Genomic DNA, 18,192 nt, shown 5'->3' with positions numbered 1-18,192 from the left:
CAGTCCAGTGGGGGCTGCTGGGTGCAGGGCCTCCTCCCTGCCCCTTCTGCTTTGATGCAGCTGTACTGTGAAGCCAGAGAGTGCCAGGTGAGGTGCTCGACACAGGCCTAGAGAAGGACCTGTTCTCTGCTCACAGGTGTAGTCAGGGGCCCCAGGTGAAGAGCCCAGAAATGATTCTCTAGGCTCTTCAGTTACTTGAGAAACACTTCCAGGGTCCTATCTTTCTAGTACTGATGTCCATTCTCTGGGCACCCTCTGTGTGCTCTGTGCTCAGGGCTTGATGTCTGTGCCCAACAGTGTTGTAGGGACACAGAACTCTCCTGTGATTTGTTAGCTCTACAACCTGGGGCAAGCTAAGTTGCACAGCTCCGGACCTCAGATTCCTTATCTGAAAATGGCATGATACTCTGGCTTTGTCATAGGGTGATTGTGAGAATGAAAGGACCCATTTTATGTGGAAAGCACTTACAGTAGTACTTGGTATAAAATAACTGCTCAAGAAGTAGTAATTGTTACTGTTGTTGACTTTGTTTGCCTGTGCAGAAAAGCTCAGAGAAGTTCAAGAACTTGGCCACACAGCTCTGCTCAGTTCTTTCTTTCGATCTCAGCCAATGGACCTCCAGTCTCTGGGATTTCTTTGTTTGTTTGTTTGAGACAGGGTCTCTACATAGCCTTGACTGTCCTGGAACTCTATGTAGACCAGGCTGGCCTCGAACTACCTGCCTCTTTCTCCCAAGTGCTGGGAATAAAGTATTGGCCCCGGGGATTTTTTTTTTTTAACTCCTTTTTTTTTTTTTTTTTAATTAAGAGATTTTCTATTCATTTTGTACATACCAACCACAGATTCCCCTGTCCTCCCTCCTCCCGACCCCGGCCTTGTCCACCAATCCACCCCCCATTCTCACCTCCTCCAAGGCAAGGTCTCCCATGGGGAGTCAGCAGAGCCTGGTACATTCAGTTGAGGCAGGTCCAAGCTCCTCCTTCCTGCACCAAGGCTGCGCAAAATGTCTCAGCATAGGCACTAGGTTCCAAAAAGCTGGCTCATGTACTAGGGACAGGTCCTGATCCCACTGCCTGGGGGCCCCCTAAACAGTTCAAGCTCAACAACTGTCTTGCTTATCCAGAGGGCCTAGCCCAGTACCACAGGGGCTCCTCAGCTATTGGTCCACAGTTCATGTGTTTCCGCTAGTTTGGCTAGTTGTCTGTACTTTTTACAGTCATGGTCTTGATATCTGTTGCTCATAGAATCCCTCCTATCTCTGCTTGGGACCCAGTCATGGATCTCTGATCTGCTTACATCTGTCACTGGATGAGGTCTCTATGATGACAGTTATGGTATTCAGCCATCTAATCAGCAGATTAGGTCAGCTTAGGCACCCTCTCGACTATTTCTGGTAGTCTATGGTGGAGTCATGCTTGTGGATTCCTGGGACCCTCCCTAGCACTCTGTTTCTCCCTATTCCCATGGTATCTTCATTAATCATGGTATCTCTTTCCTTGTTTTCCCACTCTGTTCCCATTCCAGCTCGAACCTCCCACTCCTCTAAGCTCTCATTCCCTGTCCCTTGCCCTCCATTACCTCCCTCACCCCCAGTTTGCTCATGTAGCTCTCATCCATTTCTCCATCACTGGGCAATCCATGCATCCTTCGTAGGGTCCTCCTTGCTAGCTAGCCTCCCTGATCTGTGGGTTGTAGTGTGGTTATCCTTTGCTTTACATCTAGTATCCACTTATGTGTTTGTCCTTCTGAGTCTGGGTTACCTCACTCAGGATGATATTTTCTAGTTCCATCCATTTGCCTGCAAACCTCATGATGTCATTGTTTTTCTCTGCTGAGTAGTATTCCATTGTGTATATGTACCACATGTTCTTTATCCATTCTTCAGATGAGGGGCATCTAGATTGTTTCCAGATTCTAGCTGTTACAAATAATGCTGCTATGAACATAGTTGAGCATGTGTCCTTGTGGTATGATTGAGCATTCCTTGGGTATATGCCCAAGAGTGGTATAGCTGGGTCTTGAGGAAGATTGATTCCCAGTTTTCTGAGAAACCACCATATTGATTTCCAAAGTGGCTGTACAAGTTTGCATTCCCACCAACAGTTGAGGAGTGTTCCCCTTACTCCACATCCTCTCCAACATAAGCTGTCTTCAGTATTTTTGATCTTAGCCATTCTGACAGGCGTAAGGTGGTATCTCAGAGTTGTTTTGATTTGCATTTCCCTGATGACTAAGGATGTTGAGCAATTCTTTAAATGTCTTTCCACCATTTGAGATTCTTCTGTTGAGAATTCTCTGTTTAGCTCTATAGCCCATTTTTTAAATTGGACTGTTAGGTATTTTGATGTCTAGTTTCTTGAGTTCTTTATATATTCTGGAGATCAGCCCTCTGTCAGATGTGTTGTTGGTGAAGATCTTTTCCCATTCTGTAGGCTGTCTTTTTGTCTTATTGACCATGTCCTTTGCCCTACAAAAGCTTCTCAGTGTCTGTGCTACTGGTGTTATATTTAGGAAGTGGTCTCCTGTGCCATTACATTCAGGACTACTTTCTACTTTCTCTTCTATCAGGTTCAGAGTAACTGGATTTACATCTTTGATCCACTTGGACTTAAGTTTTGTGTATGGTGACAGATATGGATTTATTTGCAATCTTCTACATGTTAACATCCAGTTATGCCAGCACCATTTGTTGAAGATGCTTTCTTTTTTCCATTGTACAGTTTTGGCTTCTTTGTCAAAAATTAGGTGTTCATACGTGTGTGGATTAATGTCAGGGTCTTCAATTTAATTCCATTGGTCCACATGTTGGTTTTTATGCTAGTACCAAGCTATTTTTACTACTGTAGCTCTATAGTAGAGTTTGAAGTCAGGGATCATGATGCCTCCAGAGGTTGCTTTATTGTACAAGATTCTTTTAGCTATCCTGGGTTTTTTGTTTTTTTCCTATGAAGTTGAGTATTGTTCTTTCCAGGTCTGTGAAGAATTGCTTTGGGATTTTGATGGGGATTGCATTGAATATGTAGATTGCTTTTGATAAGATTGCCATTTTTACTATGTTAATCCTGCCTATCCATGAGCATGTGAGATCTTTCCATTTTTTTGATATCTTCTTTAATTTCTTTGTTCAGAGGATTAAAGTTCTTGTCATACAGGTTGCTTAGTTAGAGTTACCCCAAGGTTTTTTGTATCATTTGTGGCTATTGTAAAGGGTGATATTTCTCTGATTTCTTTTTCAGCCCTTTTATCATTTGTATATAGGAGGACTACTGATTTTTTTGAGTTAATCTTGTATGCTGCCACATTACTGAAGAAGTTTATCAGCTGTAGGAGTTCCCTGGTAGAATTTCTGGCATCACTTATGTACACTATCATATTGTCTGCAAATAGCGAAAGTTTGACTTCTTCCTTTCCAGTTTTTATCTCCTTGATCTCCTTTTGTTGTCTTATTGCTTTGGCTAGAACTCCAGGTACTATATTGAATAAGTATGGGGAGAGTGGACAGCCTTGTCTTGTTCCTTCCTGATTTTAGTGGAATTGCTTTGAGTTTCTCTCCATTTAATTTGATGTTGGCTGTTGGCTTGTTATAAATTGCCTTTATTATGTTTAGGTATGTTCCCTGTATTCCTGATCGCTCTAGAACCTTTATCATGAAGGGGTGTTGGATTTTGTCAAAGGCTTTTTCAGCATCTAATGAGATGATCATGTGGTTTTTTTCTTTCAGTTTGTTTATATGGTGTAATTACATTGACAGATTTCTGTATGTTGAACCATCCTTGCATCCCTGCGATGAAGCCTACTTGATCATGGTGGATAATTTTTTTTGATGTGTTCTTGGATTCAGTTTGCCAATATTTTATTGAGTATTTTTGCATCAATGTTCATGAGGGAGATTGGTCTGTAATTTTCTTTCTTTGTTGCATCTTTGTGTGGTTTGGGTATCAGGGTAACTATAGCCTCATAAAAAAAAGAATTTGGTAATGTTCCTTCTGTTTCTATTGTGTGGAACAATTTGAAGAGTATTGGAATTAGCTCTTCTTTGGAATTCTGGTGGAATTCTGTGCTGAAACCATCTGGTCCTGGACTTTTTTTGGTTGGGAGACTTTTAATGACTGTTTCTATTTCCTTAGGGGTTATTAGCCTATTTAAATAGTTTATCTGGTCCTGATTTAACTTTGGTATGTGGTACCTATCCAGAAAGTCCATTTTGTAGATGAATTTCTAAGCAGTCTTATTAAATAAGAAACACATAGCCCAATACAAAGGTAATAGCTGAAGAGATCAGAGAAATAGCAACTAACCATGACTAGCCTTTATTTACCGCCACACTGTAGCTTTCCCAGAGAGAGCTTCTTCCTGTCTAAACTGTGCTTTTATTGCCTTCCTGTTCTGCCTTCTCATTGGCTCTAAGAACAGCCACATCATTTCCTTGTCACTGCCTGTCTTTACAGACCTCCAGGTCTCAATGGTTGGTACTGGGATTAAAGGCGTGTGTCACCACTCTTGGCTGTGTCCTTGACCACACAAAGACTCTGCCTGCCATGTGATCGGGATTAAGGGCGTGTGCATCCACCACCTGACTTCTGTTTTATGGCTTGCTATGACCTCTGATCTCCAGTCAAACTTTATTTATTAACATACAAATAAAATCACATTTCAGCACAATTAAAATATCACCATACCATTTCTTTCAGATTTTCCAATTTTGTGGAGTACAGCTTTTTGAAGTATGACCTGATGATTATCTGAATTTCCTCATTGTCTGTTGTTATGTCTCCTTTTTCATTTCTGATTTTGTTAATTTGGATATTCTTTCTCTGCTTTTTGGTTAATTTGGATAAGGGCTTGTCTATCCTGTTGATTTTCTCAAAGAACCAACTCTTTGTTTTATTGATTCTTTGTATTGTTCTCTTTGTTTCTATTTCATTGTTTTCAGCCCTCAATTTGATTATTTCTTGGCATTTTTTTGTTCTAGAGCTTTCAGGTGTGTTGTTAAGTCACTAGTGTGAGATTTCTCCATCTTCTTTATGTGGGTATTTAGTGCTATGAATTTTTCTCTTAGCACTGCTTTCATAGTGTCCCATAAGTTTGGTACGTTGTACTTTCATTTTCATTGAATTCTAGGAAATCTTTCTTTTTTTATTTCTTCCTTGACCCCTCGGTGATTCATTTGGGCATTGTTCAGTTTCTATGAGATCGTAGGCTTTCTGTAACTTTTGTTGTTGTTGAAATCTAACTTTAAGCCATGGTGGTCCGATAAAATACAGGAGGTTATTCCAATTTTTTTGTATCTGTTGAGATTTGCTTTGTGACCAAGCATGTGATCAATTTTAGAGAAGGTTCCATGGGGTGCTGAGAAGGAGGTATATTCTTTTGTGTTAGGGTGGAATGTTCTGTAGATATCTATTAAGTCCATTTGAGTTATAACTTCTGTTAGTTCCCTTATTTCTCTGTTAACTTTCAGTCTGGCAAATCTATCCAGTGGTGAGAGTGGGGTGTTGAAATCTCCCATTACTAGTGTGTGGGGTTTGATGTGTGATTTAAGCTTTAGTAATGTTTTTTTTTTACAAATGTGAGTGCCCTTGTATTTGGGGCATAAATGTTCAGAATTGAGACTTCATCTTGGTGGATTTTCCCTGTGATAAGTATGTAATGCCCTTCCCGATCTCTTTTGATTGATTTTAGTTTGAAGTCTATTTTATTAGATATTAGGATAGCTACACCAGCTTGCTTCTTAAGTCTGTTTGATGGGAAAGTCTTTTCCCTGCCTTTTACTCTGAGGTTGTGTCTGTCTTTAAAGTTGAGGTGTGTTTCTTGTATGCAGCAGAAGGATGGATCCTGTTTTCATATCCATTCTGTCAGCCTGTTTCTTTTTATAGGCAAATTGAGACCATTGATATTAATGGATAGTAATGACCAGTGATTGTCAATGCCTATTATTTTTTTGTTGGTAGTGTTGTGTGTTTCTCTTCTTTGGTATTTGTTGGTGTGGGATTATCTATTACCTGTATTTTCATGGGTGTACCTAACTTCCTTAGGTTGGATTTTTCCTTCTATTGCTTTCTGTAGGGCTGGATTTGTGGAGAGATATTGTTTAAATCTGGTTTTATCATGGAATACTTTTTTTTTTTTACTCCATCTATGGCGATTGAGAGTTTTTCTGGATATAATAGTTTTTTGTTTTTTTTGTTTTTTTTGTTTTGTTTTTCGAGACAGGGTTTCTCTGTGTAGCTTTGCACCTTTCCTGGAACTCACTTGGTAGCCCAGGCTGGCTTTGAACTCACAGAGATCCGCCTGGCTCTGCCTCCCGAGTGCTGGGATTAAAGGTGTGCGCCACCACCGCCCGGCTGGATATAATAGTTTAGGTTGGCATCTGTGGTCTCTTAGTGTCTGCATAACGTCTGTCTAGGAACTTCTGACTTTCAGAGTCTCCATTGAGAGTCAGGTGTTATTCTGATGGGTCTGCCTTTGTATGTTACTTGGCCTTTTTCCTTTGCAGCTCTTACTATTTTTTCTTTATTCTGTATGTTTATGTGGCGAAGGGTCCTTTTTTTTGATCCAGTCTTTTTGGTGTTCTGTAAGCTTCTTATACTTTCATAGGCATTTCCTTCTTTTTTTTGGGGGGGGGGGGTTCGAGACAGGGTTTCTGTGTAGCTTTGGAGCCTGCCCTGGACTAGCTCTGTAGACCAGGCTAGCCTCGAACTCACAGAGATCCGCCCACTTTTGCCTCCCAAGTGCTGGGATTACAGGCGTGCGCCACTACCGCCCGGCTGGCATTTCCTTCTTTAAGTTAGGAAAGTTTTCTTCTATGATTTTGTTGAATATATTTTCTGTGCCTTTGAGTTGGTATTCTTCTCCTTCTATCGCTATTATTCTTAGGTTTGGTCTTTTCATGGTGTCCCAAATTTCCTGGACATTTTGTGTTATGACTTTTTTGGCTTTAGTGTTTTCTTTGACTGACGAATCTATTTCCTCTGTTGTATCTTCAACGCCAGAGATTCTTTCTTCCATCTCTTGCATTCTGTTCATTATGCTTGCATCTGTAGTTCCTGTTCCTTTATTCAGATTTTCCATTTCCAGCCTTCCTTCAGTTTGTGTCTTCTTTATTGCCTCTATTTCAGTTTTCAAATCTTGGACTTTTTCATTCACCTGTTTAATTGCTATTTCTTGGTTTTCTTTAAGACATTTATTGATTTCTTTCAATGTTTTGTTTGTCTTTTCTTCGAATTCTTTAAGGGTATTTTTCATTTCCTCTTTAAAGGCTTCTATCATCTTCTTCAAGTCATTTTAAAGGTCTATTTCTTCTGCTTTGGGATATTCAGGTCTTACTGGTGTGGCACCACTAGGTTCTGGTGGTACCATATTGGTCTTTATGTTGTTGACTGTGTTTTTGCACTGGCGTCTACCCGTCTCTTCCTCCACTCCGTGCAAGTGCTGTCTGTGTCTGAGGGAGCCTCTTTTGTCTGATTGATACTCTTGGTCTAATGCGAGCTCTTGGTCTAATCTGGGCTCTTGGTCCACTTGGTGCTGATGGGTTCTGTGTCTCAGGGAGCAGCTCTTAGTACAATGGGCACCAGTGGGCTCTGTCTCAGGGAGCGGCTATTCCCAGTCAGTACAGGATAGGATCTGTTTTCTGTTCCCAATTGGTGCAGGGTGGGCTTATGTCTCTGGTTTTCACTGGTGTCACAGAGGGCTGTTTTTTTGGTGAGGGGGCGGGGGAAGGGGCAGCTAGCTGGTCCCTGGGGCTCCAATGGCTTGGGGGAGGGACACAGAATGTGCCCCCGGGGCCTAGGGGCTAGGGACCTGGTCTGCCCAGTCCGGAGATGGGGCCTTACCTGTTCCCAATCAGTGCAGGGTGGGCTTTGGGATTTCTTATCCGGACCCTGCAGCCCTCTCCTTCCTGGTTGTGCCCCTCACAGGATTAGTCCCCTCCCTGCATCACTTAGCATCTGTAACACCCTCAAGATCTGATGCTCTTTCCATTGTTTTCTCCCCTCATGTGGTGAGTGATTAGCTTTTCCAAGACCAGAAGGGTGGTGCAATAGCCAGGCCTCTGCCTCATGTCCACCTCTGAATGCAACACATAGCTAGGAAGTCCCTAGAGATGCCCATGTGTGACCAGGGTGACACAGTGGAAAAGACGGCATTTCAGTCCAGGTCCCCTGTCATAGTGACACTCCTGGCCAACATGTATGGAATGTCCACCTGTGGGTGGTCCACATGCAGTGGCTCATTTTGTCATTATTAAGGCACATAAGTCAGGGGAGTTTCCATCTCTGGTTTAGGATGAGGACATGGGGGTAAGTGACCTGCCCAGGGTGATATAGGCTGTGGGGCCAGGGTCAGGAACTGAACTCTCAGTGAGTTGAGTTTCTGAACAGGTGAGCAAGACTGACCAGAGTTCTGGTGAAAGCCAGTGGAGGCATTCCAGTGCACTGTGACCCCTGGTGAATCCCAGCTCTATGCCCATGTGTGCAGTGGAGATAAGATGACATGCTGGAGAATTCTAGATAGATTTTCTAACTCTCCATGCCCAGTGGTCTTTTTCCATGCCTAGGTAGGCCAGAGGACAGGTCCTTGGCATGTAGAATTTTTTCATGGGCCAATCCTCCAGTGGGAGGCATGGGCTGGCCACCCAGACCCTCTTTCACCGAGTGCCAGCATTGTCTTTCTCTGTGTGACCCTGCAAAAGAGCCTCTGTACGTTTCTGGGTTTCCCTTGGGGAGCCCTTGTCTTCGGCTGGTCCAGTAGTCACCTCTAAAGACTCTCTGAGGGTCCCTTTTTCAGGCCATTGCTTTGGGTCCTATCACCTCTCTCCTCCCCTTTCTCGTCTCGTCTCCTTGGCATCGGCCAGCTGCAGATTTGACATTGACTGGTATGGGTGGGAGCCGAAGAAGGAGACAGCTTCTTTGAGGGCCATGTACTGTGCTGGGAGCTTTAGAAGTGGGCCTGTTAGCACGTAGCTTGGTAGAACACGTCTCGCTCCTGGCTTACTGGAGGCTGAGGTCAGGGGATCTTAAATTTGAGTTCCTGTTTCAAAAAAAGAGAAATGAAAAAAAAAAAAAAAGTAGGTGGTGTTAATTGAGCTGGTTCTTTCCACACAGAATAGATGTCTGTTCCTCACATTCCTTCAAAGATCCACTACATTGTGATTTCATCTAGCCTTGGGCTAAAGACTTCCTTCACAACTCAGTGAGCTCTTACCTTACTCCTAGGAGGCAGAGCTGTGCTTTTTTCTTAATCTACAACCTAAGACAGGGACTCAATGGAGAGACATGGGCAGTACAGCCAGGAAGCAGCAGAGCTAGGCTTTGGTCCAAACTCTCTCACCCTGAATTCACTTTTGGGGGAAAATAGAGTTGTTGGAGTGTCAAGATTGATGTGTGGCCTCTGGGAGAGGGACAGCTGTGATGTCCAGGGCTGAGGAGCTCCTTGGAAACCTCCTTGGAGGTCAGCCTTGGGTCTGGTGCTTGTCTTTTAGGCTAACACTAACACAGACCTGAGGCTGGTGGCCGTCAATGGAGCCCTTCTGAGACACCGGGTGCTGCTGGGGGTGACAGACACAGTGGAAGGCTGCCAGAGTGTGATCCAGGTACTGTGTCTCAGAGTGACCTCTCCTGGTGGCCTGCATGTGAGGTCCAGTGTCTGCTGTGCCGCTGTGAGTGCTCCCCCCCACCCCCCACCCCCAGTTCCCGTGTCTTCCTCAGGACTCCTCTGTGCTGAACCCTGCGATTGGGTACTGTAAGAATGAAGGTCCCTGCAGAGTCCCTGTCCAGTATGAGCCGCATACCCGTGAGGATGACAGGCATATAGTCACAGTGGCTTTAAAGGGACAGTGAAAGCTTATGGTGGTCCAGGGCTGTAGCCAAGTGACGTTGCAGGAGAGATGAGGCTGAAGAGCCTGGGTGATGCTCAGTAGGGAGATTTTAAGTAGGAAGTCACTCATGGGGCATGGCTGAGGCTGGATTCGATCCTGGCTACCTCTGCTCAGTGCTCAGTGATTAGTGCAGTTGTGTATTTTATCTTTAATCCTGGTGAGATCTCACCTCCCTTTTTGTGGGGCAGGGGTACACTTTATTATTAGTCTACAACAGAAGATAGCAAGACCTGGGGAAGGGCCACAACCTGCATGGCTCGGAAGCAGAGCTGGGGTTCAGCTCAGGCTTCCTTGGTATACATATGCCTCACTGACCACAGCCCTTTGCTTCAGGGAAACCCAGGGATGCCCAGAGTGTGTGTGCACTGAGAACCTAGGAGGTGTGCCTTCTACATATCTGGCAGATGTTTGCTGAGAGCTTCCACATGCCAGACACTGTTCTCTGGGGCTGAGGACACACAGGCCCTAGTTTTGTGGAGCTGATCACACCTGGGATAGTGTGGCATGTAAAGTTATCTTGCCTGGGATATTGGTACAAGATTCCTGGCAGTTCAAATGGCACATTTGCATCTCTGGAGTCTTCAGCTCCTTCCTAACTTCATTCGTTTCCAAGTCTTCTCTATCAGTTGACATGCAGCAGGGACCCTGGAGTGTGGTTGAATCTGTGACTATTCAGATAACCAATGAAGGGACACATCTTTTCAGACAGGGCTTCTTTCAGCTTCACAATGGCATCTTGGAATGAGATGATGCAATGTCTGGAGGTCTTTCAGAATCCTCAGGGGTGCTGGGTAATGTGATGGGCAAGGAGAGAGGTGACAGTCAACTGGGGTGGGCATGAAGTGAGTTGTTACAGCAGGATGATGGAGATTTCTCATCTCCTGTGTATATTTGAGATTTTTTTCAAAGTAAAAAGACTTTTAAAAAGGGTATGTGGACAGATCATTGTAGGGGGTGAGCTGGCTGGAGAGACTGTCTGGCAAGGGCTGTGACTTTTGTTCTCATGGATTAGTTGCCCTGAGCAGGGAGCAAGGTAGTTGATACAGATGTTAGACTCAGGATTCTACTTTTCTACAGAACTTGATTCTCATGTATGTGGCACCATCAAGGCATCTCAGTGAGTATAGACGGTTTTGGCCCAGTAAGGATAACCTGGCCTGGGGGCTGCTGAAGCTGAGGTAGAAGGAGAGGTTGGGGGTACCAACCAAGATGTCTTTCTTACCTGCACCCCTTCCATTGAGAACACTTGAATTTGGCCCTGGTTGGTGGAGATGTCATTTGTGAGGGCTTTTCTCCTTTGTATATTTGGGTTTTAGACAGAATGGTACCCATACTACTGAAGGTGAAGATGCTATTCCACTGCCTCAATGGACATGATGGCCAAGGGAGTTTGGAATCTATCTGGCATGCTCTGTGGGAGATGGGGCCTTGCCATTTTGTTCATGGTTGGACATATTCTGAATTTGCTTGCAAAGCCATTTTTTTGCAGGAGGTGTGGGGGTGGGGGGCGTTTACCATGTAGCTTAGTGATAGTGTGCCCACGTAGCATTCTATCTTGGGTTTGATTCCCAGTACCACCATTTTTACCCCTGCCAGCTATACACATGAGCTGCAGTCACACTGTTCCTGCCAGACAGCAGGCCATGTCAGGTGCTTGTCAAAAGGACAGGCCCTGGATGAAGAGCAGGAGCTGGAGGATAAACTCAGGGTTAGAAGTTGAAGGTCAGGCCACTGCTGCTTCTCTCCACAGCTCTGGTTTGTCTACTTTGACCTGGAGAACTGTGTGCAGTTTTTGTCTGATCATGTTCAAGAAATGAAGAGGAGCCAAGAGGTAAGATGGCCAGCCCCTTTCCTGGGATCTCAGCACCCTGAGGTCAGGATTGCCGTGGGACCCTGCTCCTGGCTGGCTAGAACCTGGGCAGGCCGGGTTTGAACCCTGGTTTGTTCACTTGCAGTGCATGGATAGATACTCCTATCACAGGCTGTGATGAGCAAATGTAAGCAGGGCAAGCAGAGGCCTTCAACAGCAGCCCAGGACCCTGCTTTTGTGGGGAATAGTGTGATCTCCTTGTGTGGCTCACTGAGGTCAGCTGTCTGGCTCTCTAGCTGGTTCCACGCCTTCAAAGCCTGCCAGACTCAGAATACACCTGTGTCCCCTTTGTTTCCTTCATAGTCCTTGCTGAGAAGCAGATTAAGCCAGCTATGTGTTGTCATGGAGACGGGAGTGAGCCCTGTGGTGGAAGGGCCTGAGGACTTGGAGGATGCCCCCCTCCTGCCCAGCACTCCTGGTCCTCAGGAGAGACCACTCATGCAGACTGAACTCTATCAGCTTGTTCCGGAGGCTGAGCCGGAGGTAATGGTGCCGCAGCAGTTGGTGAGGTCCTCCCTTGAGGGCCCATGTGTGATCATGGTCCAAGTCATGGCTCAAGTTTTAGGTCTTGGGGTTATAGTTTCTCTGAGTTGCTAGAGACCATCCAAACCTTGTAGGTCAAAGCTGTCTTTACATTCTTTTGTTCATTCCAACACATAGTTTTGTTTATTCTGACACTCTTCTTTTTTGAGACAGAGTTTTGCTATGTAGCCCAGATTGGCATACCCATAAACCTCCCAGCTGCTGGGATGGCAGGCTTCATCTTTATACCAGTACTTTAAAGCATAGTTTATGGGAATCAACTTTGCACTTCCTGGGACTTTTGGTTACATGTTTAAATATCTTGGCCATCCTTTTGGATAGCTACACTGCAGGAACCGTTGCATGTTGATGGGTAATAACTTGTCATCATTTGGGTGAATATTGATCTTTTAAAATCTGTTACTGAACTTGCTATGGTAATACAGACCTGTAATGCTGACACTCAAGAGGTGGAAGTAGGAGAATTGCAGGTCTAAGACCAGTCTGGACTATACAGGGAGACCCTGTCTCAAAGAAAAAGATTGTGTTGATCAGTTGATCAATCACACGTTCATGTAACTGTCCATCCCATCATCACCCATCCATCCATCTGTCTATCATCATCCATCCATCCATCCACTCATTATCATCCATCCATCCATTCATCTATCTGTTCATCCATTCTCCATCCAATTCACCCATTATCATCCATCCATTCATTCGTCTATCCATCCATCCATCTGTCCATTTCCATTATCTATCATCATCTCTCAATCATGCACCTACCCACCTACTTAAATCCTAGTCACTATTTGGAGCTGCTTTGTGAATCCTTTCAGTTCTGACTCCATCACCCCCAGAACCCTGCTAGGTTCTGTTCTTGGGCTGTGTGTGGGGTCTGGTTCCTTGCTGGCACACATGTGAACTGTGGACAGACCCAAGTGGTAGGAATGACCTTAGTGGCATTTGGAGCTTTGTCGATCACTTGCATTTGCCTTTCATTCTGGGGATTTAGAGAATCAAGGTCCAGCCCAACCTAGCCTTCCTCCTTTGCATTGATGAGATTCCGGGGCTCCCCAGGAGGAGTATTTAAGAGAGAAAATGATGACTGTGTTTGTTTTTCACTTTTTTTTTTTCAGAGCAGAAAGGACTGGTAAGGTCACATGCTTTATTCAAGGGGCTTGTTTGTCCGGGTTGGCATGCCATAACCCATAAATTTGGGCCTTTCAAGTTATTCTTTCAAATTTGATCAAACCCATGGAAACACAGTCTCCTGTCATGAATGTCAAGTGTGTGTATGCATGGTTTGAAAGTAGCTTATCAGTTAGCTAGGGAAAATATAGCCTCTACCCAGGTCTCAATGGGCAGCTAGACTACCCTGTGTCTGGAAGAGCCAAAGTCTGTGACAGATGGAGAGTCAGAACATCCTCTCACATTTTTAAAGATTTTTTTTTCCTGCAAAGAATTTGTCAGCACATCCTGAGGTCTGTATGACCTTTCCTACTTTGGTAGACAGAGTGAGACTAGCCCGGGTTCTCAGAATGAGGAGAAAGCAGGAGAGGGCAGAAGCCTCCTGCAGAGTCCAGTACACTAGTCTGGCTGTAGATCATTGGTTCTTACAATATTGATCTTGGGCTGAATTGGTGAGGCCAGTCTGTAGCTGGAGTTTTTCTCTAGTCCTGCCTGGCTCACGGTCAGGACAAATCTCTCACACCCGCCAGTTCCACAGCTGCTCAAACCCAACTGAGTAAACACACAGAGACTTATATTACTTTATAAACTGTATGGCTGTGGCAGGCTTCTTGCTAACTAGTTCTTATATCTTAAATTAATCCATTTCTATTAGTCTATAAGTTGCCACGTGGCTTGTGGCTTACCGGTACTTTACATCTCGCTTGTCATGGCGACGGCTGGCAGTGTCTCTCTGCCTCAGCCTTCCACCTCCCAGAATTCTCCTCTCTCCTTGTCCTGCCTATACTTCCTGCCTGGCTACTGGCCAATCAGTGTTTTATTTATTAATCAGAGCAACACATTTAACATACAGAACATCCCACAGCACCAGTCTGAGCTGGTGAAAGGCACATTATTTGCCTTTTCAATATCCTCCAGCCTAGCATATAAGACAGCTTAAGAAAAAGCCAGTCCTAGGGGCCATTTGGAATGAATTGCTTCTCATCCAGGACCAAATTAGGATATTTTTATGATTTTTTTTCATATTGCTTTGAGTCAGAGTCTCATTCTTTAGCCCAGCCTGGCCTTGAATCATAGCAATCCATTTCCCTTAGCCTCCAAATGCTGAGATTACAGGGGTGAGCCTGGCTGCTTCTTAATATTGGTGATGGATCCTGTGACATTTACTGAGCTGGACTGAGTACTTTGTGTTCCTGCGGCCTCATCCCACTTCACCACAGCACACATTACCAGTGAAGACAATGCCTGTCAGGCAGGGACTTGCACGGTGAGCTGAAGGGTGTAGGAAGTAGAGTTCCTGTGTGTCCTTGATCTCAGCACCAGTTTTTAATTATTAGCTCCACACATGCAGCCTCTCTGGACCCCACCCCTGATGTTCTTACATTTAGGTGGACACAAGTGAGGAATTTAAGCCTCTACCCTGCAATCCCAACTGGTCGACCAGTGAGTGAAACTTTAGAGACCACATGTGTTAAGAGATGCATGACATCCAGTTTGAAATGTCCTTCTTTATGCTTTGTTTCCTCATCTTGGTAAGATGCATGTGTTAGAGTTGCTGTCTTTGTTGTGTACCTTTTATTACCACCCCCCTTCAGAATGCTTCCTCTGTGAACCCCACACCCATCAAGTTCCCCTCTGCCTCCCACAGAACCTGGACCACTGTCTCCTTCATGTGCAGTATTGGTTCCTTTGTGGTATCAGTTTTCATAAGCAAACTGTTACTGTGTCTGGTAGAAAGATGTCTACCAGGCACCATATATGAACTAAAGGTCTCCTATCATTGACACTTCTCCCCATCCAGCCCCCATTAGTGATTTCCTTCAAGTGAGTTGGTCTGGACCTTACAGATTCATGGGGTTTAGAAAGTATAAAGAGTCTGGAGGTGGGGTGGGGTGATACTTCTCCAGTGCTCTGAGGTTGTAGATCTTCTGGGGGCATAATAACATCTTTGGAGCTTGGGATGGAACCCAGGGCATCAGGCATGCTAAGTGCAGGATTTGCTTCAGAGCAGAACCCTCTGTCCTTGTGTGTCTTGTTCATAAGGCTCCTTGGGGATAAAGCAGCCAGGGCCACAGCAGCCCCAGTGACTTGCAGAATGGGGGTTCTTGGCCAGACTGCATCTTCCAGGAGCCGCAGGCACTGGTGGCTTGTTCTTCCTGTTGAGCACCCCTGCTGGGTAGGGTGGCATGATGATTTGGGCTTCTCCTGTGCCTGAGCCCCGTCACCCTCGGGTCTGTCTCTGTGCTCATGTTGCTTCCCTGACTCTTGCAGGAGATGGCCCGGCAACTGCTGGCAGTGTTTGGTGGCTACTACACTCGGCTCCTGGTGACCTCTCAGCTCCCCCAGGCAATGGGAACTCGACACACAGACTCTGCAAGGGTCCCATGCCCCTGTCAGCTCATAGAAGCACACATTCTGGGCACAGGATGCTGCCCATTCCTGGCCAGGTGACCTAGGGACAAAGATGTTCATCTTCCTCCAAGACTGAGAAGTGGGGGAGGAGTCAGGAGCCTGGCATGGCTGACAGTGAGCTCAGATGAGATCAGCATTTGGGGACACTTTGGAGAGTGTCTGTCATGTTAGCCATGGGGTCATCAAGGGCACACCAGATGGCCACAGTTGTTGGCATCTTATGCTGCCCTGGCCTTGCTGAATCTGGTGGCTGAGCTGGAGTTGCCTGGGCCTGCATCCTGGGTAGAGGATCCCGTCTGTGGCCTGTGGAGCACCAGAGACCTGCAGCCGACTCTACAGGGCTCAGAGAGGACACTGCTCTCTCCGAATTGCCCCAGGCTGCTGATGTCATAAGTACACCCATTTCCAGTGTGAGAGAAGGTCTTGGAAGGCTGAACCAGCGTGTGAACTACAGTACTGTCTGGGCTTGTCTGTTAGCCCCTGGGCTGTAGACAACAGGGCTGCAGAACAGGGGTGACGAGACCAGGCTTGGTGACCATCAACAGGGGCACTTGGCAAAGAACACCCTGTGGGTGGGACTCAGACTGATTTTGTGTAGCAACATGCTGTCTTGTGATCGAAATTCTGTCCTGCAGAGCAACAGTGGTGTTTTCTGACATTCCACTGTTCTGGAATGAGGTGTGATCAGACACTCTGAGTTTGAATAAAGAGCTCAGCAACCTCCCCAAGAGCTTGAAGACTTCCCACAGCTCCATGTCCAAAGCCCTCGTCTGATATGAAGGTCCAGCTCCAAGATCCAGCCTTCGTGGTTTCTGTCCCCCACAAATCACCATTATAAGTTGGACCTCTTCCCTGAACTGGCAGACGTGTTCCTATTGGACTCTTATTCATGTTTCAAAATCCCTTCTGCTGCTTTCTGTCTCATTGAAATTCCTGATGGAGCTGTTCCTATTATTGATGTTTTATGTTATTCCATTTTTCTCCTGTACAAACCTCTTTTTCTATCGAAGACTGTAAACTCCTTAAGGTCCAACACTATATCCATCTTCCTTTTGTGAATGACCTAGACTTGCTTAGAACAAAATAATTCTGAAAAGTCCCGTGGATCGGTTGGTTGCCTTATCCTCTCCACCAGTTGTGGCAAATTGTTCTGCAAACGTGGTTGATGAGACCCAGGGCATGATGGACCAGAGTTCTGGTCTTGAGTTCTTTCACTTTATTTGTCCACCCTCCATGTGCTGCATGGTTCTGGTCATTTCCAGCTTATTGTGCTGTTTGTTATTCTTACCTCGGTGCACAAAGTGTTCCCTTGACCCCAGCCGAGGTGATATGACATCACGGGGTTCTGGCGAAGCTAGTAACCTGGGTTCTTGTTGCATATCTGCCAACTCTAGGGCTGCGTAGACATGGCTGGGTGCATTGCCTTCTCGGTGTGTCCACGGACTTCTTATGGCAGAGCCCTGTGGTGGCCTGAAATGGCAGAGCTCTGTGGTGGCCTGAAATGGCAGAGCTCTGTGGTGGCCTGAAATGGCACAGTGCAGCAGACTTTCTGGGTAAGACATATCCTACCTCTTTACTTTCTCTGTGTCCAAGATGGCGGAGTCCCCCAGCCACGTCCGGGGTAACTTTGCTTAGTGGAATTATTCACTGTGGGAAATGTCACTGAATTTGATCAAGGGAAACTGTGCTTGTCATCTGGTCACCGATCCCTTCGGTATAATGATGGTGAATAAAGCTGTGTTTGGTGAATGACTGAGTGACTCGGCTCATGGAAGCTTGGTGTGGTCCTTCCACATTCTCTCTAGAACTTCTGCCTCCCTGCTGGGTGGGGCATACGGGGTGAGCTCATGGTGGGCATTTGTGTGTGCCTCAGTTTCCTCTTTTGTAAAATCCATGTGTCTCACCTGCTTTACAAAGTTGCCATGATGAACCATCCAGCTGGAGCCTGCTCTTAGATTTTTTTTTTTAATATTTTAGTTTTAATCTTGTGCACCTGAGTGCTGGAATTAAACCCAGGTCCTCTGCAAGAATGGTCCACGCTCTTAACTGTTGAACTGTCTCTACAGCCCAGTGCCCCTAGGTCTTAAGGCTCTATGCCTACCAGAGGCGGGGGTCGTGGACACACTGCAATGCAGGTAGGAGCATTCAAAGCCAAGTCCACTCATCCTTCCTGCCTTTTGGTCTCTGTCCCAAAAGTCAGTTGAATGGGGAGGAGAGCTCCTGCCTGGTGGATGGTTGTGAAAATGAATAAAAACAACTTGGTGTGCAACACCAAGTCACAAGCTGGAGCAGGAACTCAATAACCTACTGTGGTCTCTTTTT

At 45.6% G+C, this 18,192-nt stretch overlaps 1 protein-coding gene across 5 annotated transcripts in view; it reads left to right on the top strand.

The window, feature by feature from the left end:
* Positions 1 to 17,623, top strand: part of Tmem268 (transmembrane protein 268) — a 32,032-nt gene extending 14,409 nt beyond the window's left edge. For all 5 annotated transcript variants that reach the window (XM_052715322.1, XM_052715324.1, XM_052715325.1 and 2 more), the window contains 4 exons: positions 9,480 to 9,590; positions 11,626 to 11,706; positions 12,049 to 12,228; positions 15,730 to 17,623. In XM_052715322.1, coding sequence (XP_052571282.1) covers positions 9,480 to 9,590; positions 11,626 to 11,706; positions 12,049 to 12,228; positions 15,730 to 15,909 — 552 coding nt within the window. In that variant the 3' untranslated portion in view covers positions 15,910 to 17,623. The remainder of the gene's footprint in view (positions 1 to 9,479; positions 9,591 to 11,625; positions 11,707 to 12,048; positions 12,229 to 15,729) is intronic.
* Positions 17,624 to 18,192: the final 569 nt, after the last annotated feature.

The sequence above is a fragment of the Peromyscus californicus genome, unplaced genomic scaffold, assembly GCF_007827085.1.
Source record: "Peromyscus californicus insignis strain IS unplaced genomic scaffold, ASM782708v3 Scaffold_5__1_contigs__length_169319896, whole genome shotgun sequence".
NCBI classification, from domain to species: Eukaryota; Metazoa; Chordata; class Mammalia; order Rodentia; family Cricetidae; genus Peromyscus; species Peromyscus californicus.
The sequence above is the reverse complement of the archived record's forward strand: the minus strand, read 5'-3'. Positions and strand labels throughout refer to the sequence as shown.